The sequence below is a fragment of the Ruditapes philippinarum genome, unplaced genomic scaffold (genome assembly GCF_026571515.1).
Source record: "Ruditapes philippinarum isolate M1 unplaced genomic scaffold, ASM2657151v2 ctg3490_1_1_1_1, whole genome shotgun sequence".
Classification (NCBI taxonomy): Eukaryota; Metazoa; Mollusca; class Bivalvia; order Venerida; family Veneridae; genus Ruditapes; species Ruditapes philippinarum.
Genome location: NW_026853212.1, coordinates 98849 through 113418, shown reverse-complemented (window position 1 = coordinate 113418; position 14570 = coordinate 98849). Strand labels below are relative to the sequence as shown.

Sequence of the window (14570 nt, the reverse complement as noted above, 5' to 3'; positions counted from 1 at the left end):
AATATCTCGGAAAGAAATTTTTAATCCTTTTCTTAATCTTATATAAACGAACCCATTTATGTTATACCTGAGGCAAACGTATGTTGGGTACATTTCAATTTCATGAATTCCCGATTTTATCTTCGTCAGTTTACAAGTGTAACTTCGTGAATTCACGTTTAAAACATACGGAATTCACAAATGCACGATTTCAGCTTCATAAATTAACGATTGTAACTTCACGACTTCACTTTTTCAAATTCATGAATTTACAAGTTTGACTTCATGAATTCACGATTTCAACTTCACGAATTCAACTTCGTGAATTCACGATTTTAACTTCGTGAATTCACGATTTTAACTTCGTGAATTCACGATTTCAAATTCATGAATTCACGATTTCAACTTCACGAATTCACGATTTCAACTTCATGAATTCACGATTTCAACTTCACGAATTCACGATTTCAACTTCATTCAAGTGATATGAATTAATGCTGAGTCATGAAATTTCACTTGAATTTAACTTGGAAAACATAAGGTGAAATGTGCACACATACGATTGATTGAACAATTTTGGAATATATGCCAGTGCACGCTATCTTTGTAATCTGTATGCACATTCTTTCATTCTAGCATAGGGTAATCAAAATGTTTCAAAGATTTTATTGTAGACTTGAAACAAAACGTTTATCTCTTGTTATTTCAGATATTATCTAGCATACAAAACAGGTGATCCCACATCTAGACATCTTTTCAGGTAAATTAAATGTGCCACGTCACGACAAAACCAACGTAATGCGTTTGCGACCAACATGGATCCAGACCAGCCTGCGCATCCGCGCAGTCTGATCAGGATCCATGCTGTTCGCTTACAAACCCTATTACAAGTAGAGAAACTGATAGCGAACGTCATGGATCCTGATCAGACTGCGCGGATGCGCAGGCTGGTCTTGATCCATGCTGGTCGCAAACCCATTATGTTGGTTTTGTCATGACACGGCTCAAATGTAGAAATTAGGCTTATAACTATCGTGTATAGATAATCTGATAGATATATACATAGGCTGCTAAAGGGAGAATATTAGCGCAACAATTCCGAAAATTCAAGAAAATTGTATGAAAAATAAACGATTGAAGTTTTAAGTATCGAGATTAATCATAAAGATCTATAAATGTTACGTTATTTCAGCGTAAAAACGTTTATGATTATGATAATGTATGCTCTTATTTTACTATGTTATTCAAATAACTTCACCCCTTTTACTAGATTTTTACACTTCACAACAGCAGGTGTGGCAGCTGTAAAAATATGCTCCGTACTTTACTTCATTGTTCTTATATTTCTCTGGCCAATCAGAATCATAGGTTTCGGCACATTACTTGAATTTTGAATCATTTTACATTTCTTCAAATCTTTGTACATTTTTCTCAAGTTTGATTTTCTTGAACTACTTTTGCTAATCTGGAGGAATGCGGCTTTAAAGAAAAGGAATACAAGAAATTTCCATAATCTATTGTTTCGTAAACAAATATGATCCCGTGTAAAAATAGAGTATTTGAAATTAAAAAAAAATTCTATTGTCTATGATTTACCTTTATCATGCTTTTATTAAATGGACCTTCCCATTTTTCAATCTGGACAAATCTATTCATCGCTTTTAGGGGAAATTTTGAAAAGATTTACTGACAGAAAAGGGAAAAGTGCACATCATGATTAGACACTTGCGTAATGGCTGACCCTGGCCTGATTCTGACTGCATTGGTAGAAATAATTGCTGCTAATTCTTGCCAATTCTTCAATAAATGCTCTGTAAACTTTCGCTGCTGAACAATTGTAAACGCTTAATTGAAATACATCTAGCAAATTTTTTTATCTGTCTTACATTCTCTAGAACTAGCACAGAACCCGGATCTGATTTTCAAAAACCAGTCTGTATCACGTGCTCAATCTCCAAAGACTGTGATTGGATAAGCGCGAGTTTCCCGGATGTAGGGGATAGGTTTATGCTGCAGTGCCTTGGTCCAGGTATACCAACGTATACACTGAGATCCTTGACTTCCAATACAGGTAATTCCTTTTTCAAAATAATGTCCGGGTCGAATTGGTACAAATGTTTTGGAAGATGATAAAAAAAGTCAGGATCCTGTTTGCGTTAAAGTATTTATAACTTCTTTTGACAAGTTACTGTTTTTCAACAATGTTGGACTTTTAGAGTAATAGTATAACATGTGATAATTGAAATAATTTGATAATAGGCCCCGATGCACACACGAATTTTACACATGAAAGTATTACGGTCTAAAAGATCCCAGTATATAAATAAAATGTAAATTTACAATTGAATGAAATGAATAGTTTACATGTTAAATGATATGAAAATTTAGATGTGATTGTGTTGAAACATCCAAGTATTGTATTTTCCGGCATGTTCCAATAAAACCGCAATGGTTAGTTAGTACAAGGCAACGATCAAACAACGTTTATATTCATTTTACGTCAGTTGTTTTGGCATGATTCTGGGAATCTACATATTTACAGTACAACTTCTGTAGAGCAACCACCTCTTTACAATAACAAAATTATTTATTCCTAAAGAAATACCTCAAATTAAATTAAAACTTTGTAGAATAAGCTTTTGCGTATCAAATAGACACATAATCAATACAATATTCAATCTTTAGCATATAAGCGGTTAATATGGAAATGACTATACCTACAGATATAAAGCAAGGTCAATCTACACATTCGTACCAAAATCTATACCGTAAAATACTTTAAATTATTTTGACTTTAGATCATTGGCCTGAAAAGTTCTGGGACAGTCCCCAAACATAACTTCAAATGGACGAGGGGGTAATATGTTAATTGTAAATTAAAAAAAAATGATTTTTTTCCATCGATAACTAATAAAATTAAAATTATTTTTTATTGAAGTAATTACATTTGAAGACAATAAGGACAAAGCCGACGAGTTGAAGAAAATTGCGCTTCCAAGAACCAAAATTATGCAGGTGCCCTTAAATGATAAAGAAAGTAAGTAAATGTAAATATTACATGGTTTATCAGTTTTTTATTTATTTATTTATTTATTTATTTATTTATTTATTTATTTTTATTCATTGTTTTAAATATTGCACGGAGGGGCACCTGAGGTCTTTCTCCACAAGTAAAGCTGTAAAGAATGACCTCTTCTGCGACGTATAAGTCAATAAAAATGAAAACAGACGTTTCTTGATGTTACCTATAGGCCGTATGCTCTCTGTTTTTAAATATAAATGAAGTGTCTACCTTAAGTATCATCAATAGGTCTTAATTTTTTTTAAAAAAATAAGCAAATTAATGTTATTAATTATTGTAGAATTTGTATCTGTTTATATATCATATTATTTCATATATAGCTCTTTTTAAACTTATACTTTATATATCTTTCAAATTTAGTGATGTGGGCGAAGTTGAAGCTGCCGGTAGAACTGAAAGAAGATGAAGAAATCAAATTCAACTTGCTCACAGATGTGTAAGAGCGTGAGATTTTCAAATATTAAGGCTCACTATCCCTAAGGAATCCATACTTTTTTAAAAATTCTTTTGAAATGTTAAACATGTGTTATATGACCTGTTGAATAATTAAAGAACGTAGCGCTGAAGGTTATATGATTTGTCATAAAGGTAGCAAAATGTGAACAATGTAGTATTTTGTCTTCCATACACTATAATTAAACCATATTAGTATATATATTTTTTAAAAATATATATATTTAAGTCATTTTGAACAAGCTATTTTGAAAACAATACCCGTGGAACCCTAAATAGTTTATCAATATAAGAGTGTTACAACAGATCTTAAGAATATATTAATTTATATATATGAGCCGTGTCATGACAAAACCAACATAATGGGTTTGCGACCAGCATGGATCCAGACCAGCCTGCGCATCCGCGCAGTCTGATCAGGATCCATGCTGTTCGCTTACACACCCTATTACAAGTAGAGAAACGGATAGCGAACAGCATGGATCCTGATCAGACTGCGCGGATGCGCAGGCTGGTCTGGATCCATGCTGGTCGCAAACCCATTATGTTGGTTTCGTCATGACACGGCTCAATTATATATAAATATATTGTATATATATAAATATATTGTAAGTGGTTCCAAATACCAATTGCAGATATGGCGGCCCAAGTTCTCAAAAGGTAACTAAGAGATTCACACTGGATTGGGACGAATATTTAGCCAGCTCACACAGCATCATAATTGCCAATGTTGACCCACGTGGTACAGGTGGGCGTGGCGATTCTTGGAGACATGCTAATTATAGACATTTAGGGACAACAGAGGTGGACGACACTATTGTTGCTGCAAGGTAAATCAAGTTGTATGGCTATTTTCTAAATCTGAAAGGCAACCTAATTATAATAATATCATTATATTGATAACATGTTTTTTAAAAATAGTGTTTGAATAATTGAACGAGAATACAAAATTAAAAAATGTGGGGTTGATACATTTTATGTAATAACATAACTATGATTTTGTAATGCATGTATTCGCAAAATTTAGATTTTTAATGAACGATGCCAATTTACTTGTTTGAACCGGAAGAGATTGGCCGCCTTTTGTGCAGTCTGAACCGACTCTAAACTGCGGGTACCCTATTTTCTGTATTTTAATAATAAAAGTCCTGAAACTTTGAATGGATCGTTGCTCCAAAATCATTCAAAGTAGGGCTAACACAGCCGGTTTAGTGTTAACATTGTAACCTAATCCTTGTACACGTAATCCTAGTACACGTTATAAGTGATTGTATCAGAGTTATGCACCGGAATTTAACATTTTTGTTTTCAGATATTTTAACAAATTGAAGTATGTCAGTGATAAACATGCTATATGGGGTTGGGTAAGTTATTTATTGTGATATAATTCTACATATTCTATGTTTATCACATCACATCGACAAGTAACAGTTGTCATAGAAACCAACGCTACCATTTTTTGATGCGTTCTACAAGAAAATGCTGTATCTTGGTGTTTCAAATTCACATTAAATAAAATATTTTGAATAATATTTATTCTTACAAGTGTTTAATAAATTTTTATTTCAACATTATTTTGACAATACATGTATTTCCTTTATAGGTATATAATAAATATTTTTATTGGCTACTAAAAGAGATTTATCATAAAATGTGTATCATTTAAATATTGCATATTAACCTGGTTTCAGTCTTATGGTGGATTTCTAACTGGTTTGGCCTTAGCACGTGGCACGGGTGTCTTTGATTGTGGGATTTCCGTGGCCCCTGTCACCGACTATAGATATTACGGTTAGTTTCGTATTATCCAATCATTAAAAGTCTTATTTCTTAATTTAGATAAACTTTATAATTAGTATAAGATATGTCATGACTAATCATGTTCGTATTAATTAAAATAAACTTTGTAAATGGTATATGTGTCATCATAAATCATGTTCGTATAATGTCTTGTATTACTGTACGTTGTTTTCGATGGGTTGGGCCTCTATGAATTCCAGTAAGAACGTTGCAAGCGCCTTGCAGCGTCAGTCAAATCTATATAATTTGGATATAGACATAGACAGGTCATTAAACATTAAGTACAATACGGGGGTATATTTGGACGCTTACACAACTTTAACAATCGCATTAGACTCGCTGCCATATTGTTTCTCCAGGCGTTTATCCAAATATATTCCGGTATTGTAAATTAGTATTGTACATAACGCCGAGTGGTTAATGTTGTTTACTTCGTACCACTTATTCCTCACCGCTGATAGTTCGAATCTCGCCAGGGCTTTTGCATTATTTCACATGAGGAAACTATCCAGCTTTCGGTGGTTCGACACAGGTGCCCGTTCGTGCCTTTAGTGAGGTATTTCTTCACCAGTAAGCTCGAAATTCGAGGTATTGCGTGCGACGTAAAACCGAACAGAAAAATAAAACTTTGAAAACCAACGTATTATCATTTATCACATACTGTGCCGCTTTTGCGACTCAGTAAAAATGTTTTGTTGCACAATCGTGCACATATTTTGACGTTACGTCATTTGCGCGTTACAAACATAGAGTAAAGAACGCTAAATGTTAGCGTACAGAATATTATCTAGTCGCGTCATTTAAAAAAATAATTCTTTTTTCACTTTAAACAGTCATTATATATTTTGGGCTATGAGATAAATAAAATATGATATTCGTGTAGGTTCATTACTGAAATTATTGAACTCGTTAAAAAGAATTATATTATGCACGTCACAGGCTCGCATTCAACTCGTTCAATAAATTCAGTATCGAACTTACAGCCATTCAATATCGTCTATATATTACAGATAGTGTGTACACGGAGAGATACATGGGCATGCCATCCGCAGACGACAATCTGGAAGGATATGAGGTATATGAGCCGTGTCATGACAAAACCAACATAGTGCGTTTGCGACCAGCATGGATCCAGACCAGCCTGCGCATCCGCACAGTCTGATCATGATCCATGCTGTTCGCTTACAAACCCTATTACAAGTAGAGAAACTGATAACGAACAGCATGTATCCTGATCAGACTGCGCGGTCGCAAACGCATTATGTTGGTTTTGTCGTGACGCGGCTCATATGTATGTCAAACACCATCATCAATTTAAGGGACAGCTATACCCTAGTGGTTTATGTGTTTAACTTAACACCAAGGGATAAGGGGTTCGAACCTTACTAGGGTTATGGCGATATTTTTTTTATAATGTAATGACTCTAGTTCTGCTTAGTTCAAGAATACGGACTCGAACATTTTTCAGATCATGTACTCAGAGTGGAGTCGAGTTAATGTGCTATGTTTTAAACCGGAATTATACATCAGCCAATAATCCAAAAGTATTTAGGTATAATATGTTTAAGACTTCAAATTATTTTAGTGATGCTTTTTTTTTTACTTTAATGGTTAAAACATTGCCGATATTACATTTTTTAATTTCAGATAATCACTTTTTGAGATGTGCAGCTTAATATGTTGATTTTCATTTTAAAGCCCTTTACCAACAAAATATATAGACACTGTTATTAGAGATAAATATCTAAATACATGTATATCTATTTTCAGGCGACAAACATTTCCAAATTTGCGGAACAGTTTAGGAAATCAAAGTTTATGATTGTACATGGTACGGGGGATGGTAAGAAACCTTTATATAATTATGTTCTTATACTAGCGTTAATTCATAAGTTGTCATTTGTCAAAATGATGATAAAATGAAGAAATTACACATAAAAATATTGATAGGATTAATAATTATTTATAAATATTATCTCTGTCTCTTAATATAAAGAGGATATTTAAGTTCTTTCTTTATTTTATTATAGGATTTATTATACATTTATAAATTAATAATATAGGATTTATTTTCATCGAGTGGTATGAAAATAAATATTTCATGCGTGGCGGAAAATAAATCCTGTATTTATGAAAAAAACTTAAAAAAATATGTTAATTGTATACATTTGTATCTTTTTTGACATGACAATTTGAAAGACTTTCACTTAAATTTTGTATATTGGCTGAAGTTAGGAGAAAGTAGTCTGGTAAGATATCAGTGAAAATACAGAAAATATGTTTCACTGCAGTGAAAATACGGAAAATGAAAATATGCATTTTATTTTATTAATACTTCTCAATATTTCATTTATCAGTATATAATAAAACTTAATGTAACTTAATATAACTCATTTTATTATTTTATTTTCATTTATTTTTCATTCAAAGAAAGAATTGACACTTCTAGTATAATTAGCTTAAAGTAAATGAAAACCATTGCAAGCTCAAATATATTTCTCTACAGCGCTTGAATGCTAAACTCTTGCCTTTTTCACACCGATTTAAGTATGATAATGAATGTAAAAAAAAAATATTTCTCTATTTTGTGATCATGATTTCTGCAAGCGTCTAGAGGTACTGCTCCAAAATTATTTTTCTTTTTCAATTTCAAATAATCAATTGCAGACATTTCAACATAAAGGTTTTGAGGTTGATAATTATAACTGACAAAACTCTTTTCCTTTTCTTTACAGTTTGTTCAAAATTAGATTTGATAGATTATAAAAAAATAACTCGGCTGTCATTTGGGCCATAAAACTTATTTTATCTATTAAGTTAATTATTGGTCTGATCGCGAAAACCGATTTCATCCGTACTACTAGTGCAGACATTAGTCAGAACATAAATTGTATTTTCTTTCCCTAAAATGATTAATGGTTATGTCAAAATTGAAAGATGGACAAGTCCATTTAAGATTTATCGTGGAAAGGATATTCATGTATGATTTATTTTTTCAGATAATGTTCATTTCCAGAACACAGTTCAGTTGATCCGGGCACTTACGGAAGCTAATGTATATTTCCGATCTCAGGTGTGTATTTCTATTTGTAGGACCCGCATTTCAATTAAATTGCAAGATATATACATTTTATTGGTACACATAACAAATTGATTTCTTTTATTAATTTAATTAGGAAGACAGACTGACACACAAATAGGCAGACAATTTATCACCTTTATCATATAAGATTGATAAGTTCATTTAAAGTGATACGAAAACAGCTTACGTGAAAGACTTGATAACTTGAAACTAAACAATTTTACAGAAGAAAATATATTCTTTGTAATGCGAAAAAAAGCTCGAGATACATTGATGCATGCTGTTTCATATATGTATATCATTTGATGTAGGTTCAAATCTCATCATGAACTTTGGGCTCGGTGGTTCTACTCAGATTTTCCCTACATCAGTAAGGCTGTAAATTCACCAAATGACTATAATATAAACGGTGTGGTTCGAAACACAGCAAATCACTGCTGAATTTCTTCAATTATTCATTCTGATTAATCCATGTAAGGTTACAAGTATTTTCCTGATATTTTCTATAATCATTTATTTGGACTTAATGGGCCTTTAATACTCTTTGTTATATTTAGATCTACACAGATCAGCAGCATAGTATAAACGGAGGTAACTCTCGCAGGCATCTATGGAACACGTTAGAAGATTTCCTCTTCCAGTGTTATGGTTGGCTCCCATTACTTAAATTTTGTCTTAACGAATGAAATATTGTTTTTAGAATAAAATTATGAACTGTGCTATAAGAAACAGAATCTGTAAATATAAATCACGTATAAATAGAGACAATAAACACAGCATTGACGATTAGCGTGGCTTTAAACCCTGTCAGGGGCAAGTCGTTGTTTCTTTGTGCAAGAAACTAAACTATACAATCATTGGTTAATAATGGTTGGTTTCGGGAACAGTTTCGGGAGAGTTTTAATAAGCTTAAATCTTGCGACACAATCGAACTTAAATAAATTTGTATAAACTAAACTAACTACAGCGCTTCTTTCTTTACCATTAGGAATAGTGCAAATTTTTTGTAACGATTTATTTTATACTTATATACTGAAATTGGCTATTTTTATTCCTGTAACTAGTAATAAAACACTGAACAACGATATGCCATGATATCTATAAGTAGCATTTTATGCCTTTTGTCAAACATATCTTAGTATTTAAAACATACAGCTTTAAACTGGGCTTTTATCTTATATGAAAATGTGAAAATGTTTATCTAATCACCTTGTTTTTACTGATCTTTTTCAATCAGGAGGGACCAGGACACGACTTGATGAGTTGAATAAAGAATCATCAGAAAAAGACGACATGGAGGACGAATAATTTCCAGTATTGAATGAAATAGACATATTGAGATGTTTGCTAATATAAGCGGATTACTTTTCCTCCTTGGAAATTCTATCGGCATTATAATTAAACAGACATTTTTGATAAATTTATAACAATTTGCGTTTTGATCAAATTAATTTGACTATTCCATACATGGAATTAACTTTTCCATATTTCGGAGACAATTGCTTTTACAACCATTTCCAACTTTGGAACAAATTCCTATTCAATCATACAATACTGAAATTCTCATCTTCAGAACAAATTGCCATCTCATTCATAGAGTCGGAACAAATTGGTGTTTCAGTCATAGAATAATGAAATAGTATCCGTTTCGGAACAAATTGCCATTTCAGTCATAGAGTCGGAACAAATTGCTGTTTCAGTCATAATGATAGAATAATGAAATATTCTCCGTTTCGGAACAAATTGCTATTAACTTCAATTCACAGAATAGTGAAACTCTCAGCTTCTGAACAAATTGCTTTTCTATTTATAGAATAATAAAATTCCCCATTTTGGAACAAATTGCTGCGCGGTTCATAGGATAGTAAAATTTCCAGCTTCAGAACAAATTGCTTTTCCATTCACAGAAAACACAGAATGTTCAGCTCCGTTATAGTGTAAAACTGTAAATAAAATAGTAAAACTGTGACCAACGGCTAAAAATGTTCTTTGGAAAACATCATCTTTATAAACTAGATACATACATTTATTTCCTCCATATTTGGAGAGCAATCCATATTGGGAACGTAATTGTATGTCAAAAATCAAAACTTAAGATGGATTGTCACTGTTTAATTCAATCGAATTAAATACATGCTCAGTAATAATATAAAATGTCTAATTGTTGAGTTATGAAATAAAACAATCAACCTCTGGATAATATAATAACGTGAAGTCTTAGATTATGAAACAAACCGATGTAACACACTTATCGCCTGGGCAATAGTGCTTTTTATTTATCATATAGACAGATTATATGTATGTAATGTACATACAACGTTTTATGGACAATGAATCATTACTTTTCAAGAAATTATTGAACTGATTTATTTTGTACATGTATATATATATATATAATATAAATTGAACATATTTGTTAATGAAAATAAGAGATATAAGTTAGTGCTGCCGCACTGGTCATATTTTATATTTTAAATTAGTGTTTTATTACCAGCCCCGGTGATATTTTAGACATGTACGCAAATATAAGGGCACACATATTTATAGATTTTATAATTTTATAGCTTACATAGGATCTGCAAAATGAAATCCACCTATATATAAATGACGAAAAATCAACAACAAAAAACATTGTATTGAAATAACGATATGAAAAATGAAATCTACACGAGCAATCAATTAATATAACCAGAAATCATTTACATTTATTATATTATATAACCCAATATAAATGGTTCTAAGATTATATAGCCCAAACAGCTTTAGGCAAAGGTTTTATGGTTTTTAAAACAAACATGGAAATTATAACAATCCACCTGTGACGTAGAGCGAGTAAAATATCAGTTGTATCATAGTTTGGGTACCTTTCTGTTGAAAAAGTGTCAGAGTTAAATCGTATACATATACATGCACAGTGCGGTAACTGGAGTGCGGGTATCAGTTACCCGCACTCCAGATAATGCCCGTGGATTGGTTCATTTTTGCCGGGGTTTACATATTGTGACGGCAGAGATTGGGAAAGGGGCAGAACTATCATATTCAAATGCTCGTTCATTGGTTAATTTTTTTGGGGGTTTCATATTATGACAACAGGGAACGTGTTGTCATGTTTGACTATGATACAAAAGAGAAAGAACACCAAAACACTCGGCAATCTGATTTATACTCGGGGGCTACGCCCCCTCGTACAAATCAGATAGCCTCGTGTTTCGGTGCTCTTTCTATTACTTAAGAAGTGTCATTATAAATATTACTGCATTAAGATAGTCTTACTGTCATGCCTTCCCGCCAAAAAATCTAACATTGGCCAATTATCGTAATGAATCAGTTATTTCCGGGACGTTATTTTTCACAATTTTTGATATTCAATAATTTTTTACTCGTTATTATCGGAATTTAGTACAAAGCGATAAAGGATAAGTGATTGTAAAGAAATTATACCCAATATTTCAAAAAAAAAACGTTCCGGAAATGACCGATTTGCTACGCTTGGGAAGATGTTAGAATTTTTTGGCGGGAAAACATTACAGTAAGACTACCTTAAATGAAATAAGTTAGTGATATATATTTGTTCGTATAAATAAACCGTCCGTGACTGATATCCCACTTGTTGAATCCAAAGTAAGATATAGTTATAGAATTTTACACTTAAAAAAAACAAATTGATCTAAGCAAAGCTGAATAAGGATATATATAACCATTGCATATTTCTTTTATTTTCTAAAAAAATACATCAAATAAACAGATTATAAACAGATGTAAAACGAGTGTACATAAGGTATAAAACAAGGTTGTTTGATAATATAATTGTTTGTATAATAAAAGAATATATGAGTTTGTTTTGATTTTGTACTGTTTACTTTGTTTTGTAAACGAATTAACTGTAATAAAATATTTTTGTATAAATCATTTGTTGTTTTTTATATTTTCCTCCGATTTAAAGGAACTGGAGTAAAAAAAATCCTGAAAAAAAGTTTGAAATTTTAACATATAGAGGATATTTGTTTGTTTTGCATGTAAGATTGAAATATAATTTCACTGAGTGAACACCAGATGCAATATTTTCACGAGTGGCGTAGCCACGAGTGAAAATATAATAGCTGGTGTTCACGAATGAAATATATTTCAATCTTATATGTAAAACAAATAAATTTTCTTTTTATTTCATGCTTTTTAAGGGATTTTAAGTATATTTTTACTGATTTTGCCGCGTAACGTCACGTATTCTCCTATGTGACGTCATCATATCATGACGTCACATCATCAACTTTGAAATATAGTTCTGTTAATTTTCTCTTATTTTGTTACATTTTTACATGATGTATGATGACATCGACTGTCTTTTCCTAAAGAAGCAAAATTTACGCATGACGGCAATTATTTCTGCTTGTTATTTCATTTAGTTATGATTTTCTTTTCATCCGCATCCAGATATAGTCCGGCTACAGTGAAAATTATATTTTATAAATTTCACTAGTGGTTTATCAGAATATAATCATCTGATATATTACAATAAAACACTGGAAAGCATGAAATAAAGATCAAGTAAAGCAATTTTAATGGAAATCTGCAACAGAAGATTAAGAAATATGCTCCGAAATTAAATTAAAAATCGATCTTTTTGTGCGATTTTAGCCGTATTTGAGTGAAAGGCGTTGTAACTATTTTCATTATATTTAGGTCATTTTTTACAATAAAATGATTATTCGGTCAAAACGGGCTAAGGTGAGGGAGAGACGTAAAAATTTCGAACCGAGTCTACATCAAATGCTATACAAATCTCGGAAAAAATATTTCGAGTCACGTTATGTCAAAGGAAAACTCGGTGGAGTTCTTTTAATTCGTGCTTGTACCACATAGTTGCACATACAGCAATAGTGCTCTAACTGAAGTCCAAAAAATGATGAACATGCTATATTTTCGCAAATTGTACATAAATACATTTGGCCCCATTACAAAAAATTACTAATCCGTTTTGAGGTAAAGATATGCAAGAAGTTCTGGTCTACGAACAAGAAATAATTACCGGTAATATAGGTGTTAACATATAAGAAAACATTACCGTTGGTATATTGGTTTACATGAAATAACAGTATAAAAGAGATAAAGTGGTTTAGATATAAGAAAACAGTGCTAGCGGTATAGTGGTTTTACATGTAAGAAAACAGTGCTAGCGGTATAGTGGTTTTACATGTAAGAAAACAGTTCTAGCGGTATAGTGGTTTTACATGTAAGAAAACGGTTCTTGCGGTATAGTGGTTTTACATGTGAGAAAACAGTTCTAGCGGTATAGTGTTTTTACATTTAAGTAAACAGTTCTTGCGGAATAGTGGTTTTACATGTAAGAAAACAATTCTAGTTGTATAGTGGTTTAACATGTAAGAAAACAGTTTTAGCTGTAAAGTGGTTTGACATATAAGTTAACAATTCTTACGGTTTAGTGGTTTTACATGTAAGAAAACAGTTCTAGCGGTATAGCAATTTTACATGTAAATAAACAGTTCTAGCGCAAAAGTAGTTTTACATATAAGTAAACAGTTTTTTCCAGTATAGTGGTTTTACATATAAGAAAACAGTTCTAGCAGTATAGTGGTTTTACATGTAAAAACAGTACTGACTGAATAGTGATTTACGTATAAGAAAACAGTATCAGCGGTTGAATGGTTTATATATAATAAGAACAGTATTAGGGGCTGAGTGGTTTGCAAATAAGAAAACAGTATTACTGGCTGAGTGGTTTACATACAAAAAACAGTGTCAGCGGTAAATGGTTTATACATGAGAAAACACCATTGGCGACTTAATGGTTTACAAACAAAAACCAGTTTCAGCGGTAAAATGGTTAATATATGAGAAAACATTATTAGCGGTGAAGTGGTTTACAAACAAAAAACAGTATTAGCGGCTGAGTGGTTTACATACAAGAAAACAATGCTAGCGGAATATTTATTTACTTATAAGAAAGCAGTCCTGGCGTCATAGTGGTTTACATTTAAGAAAACAGTATAGTGGGACTACATAAATAAAAACAGTAGTAAAGTGGCTTACATATTAGAAAGCAGTACAAGCGTCATAGTGGTTTACATATAAGACAACAGTACTGGCACAGTACTGACGGTCTAGCGGTATACATATATAAAAACAGTACTAGCGGTATAGTGGTTTACATATAAG

The 14570-nt window shown here is 31.9% G+C and overlaps 1 protein-coding gene across 1 annotated transcript in view; it reads left to right on the top strand.

Moving 5' to 3' along the window:
• The window catches only part of LOC132736117 (dipeptidyl peptidase 4-like), a 44524-nt gene extending 33117 nt beyond the window's left edge, over positions 1 to 11407 (top strand). Inside the window, exons 14-25 of the mRNA XM_060723198.1 lie at positions 689 to 739; positions 1875 to 2050; positions 2918 to 3016; positions 3422 to 3497; positions 4150 to 4344; positions 4827 to 4878; positions 5206 to 5305; positions 6325 to 6389; positions 7085 to 7157; positions 8314 to 8387; positions 8954 to 9044; positions 9634 to 11407. Of these exons, the coding sequence (XP_060579181.1) occupies positions 689 to 739; positions 1875 to 2050; positions 2918 to 3016; positions 3422 to 3497; positions 4150 to 4344; positions 4827 to 4878; positions 5206 to 5305; positions 6325 to 6389; positions 7085 to 7157; positions 8314 to 8387; positions 8954 to 9044; positions 9634 to 9704 (1123 nt within the window). The 3' untranslated portion in view covers positions 9705 to 11407. The remainder of the gene's footprint in view (positions 1 to 688; positions 740 to 1874; positions 2051 to 2917; positions 3017 to 3421; positions 3498 to 4149; positions 4345 to 4826; positions 4879 to 5205; positions 5306 to 6324; positions 6390 to 7084; positions 7158 to 8313; positions 8388 to 8953; positions 9045 to 9633) is intronic.
• The last annotated feature ends 3163 nt before the right edge of the window (positions 11408 to 14570 follow it).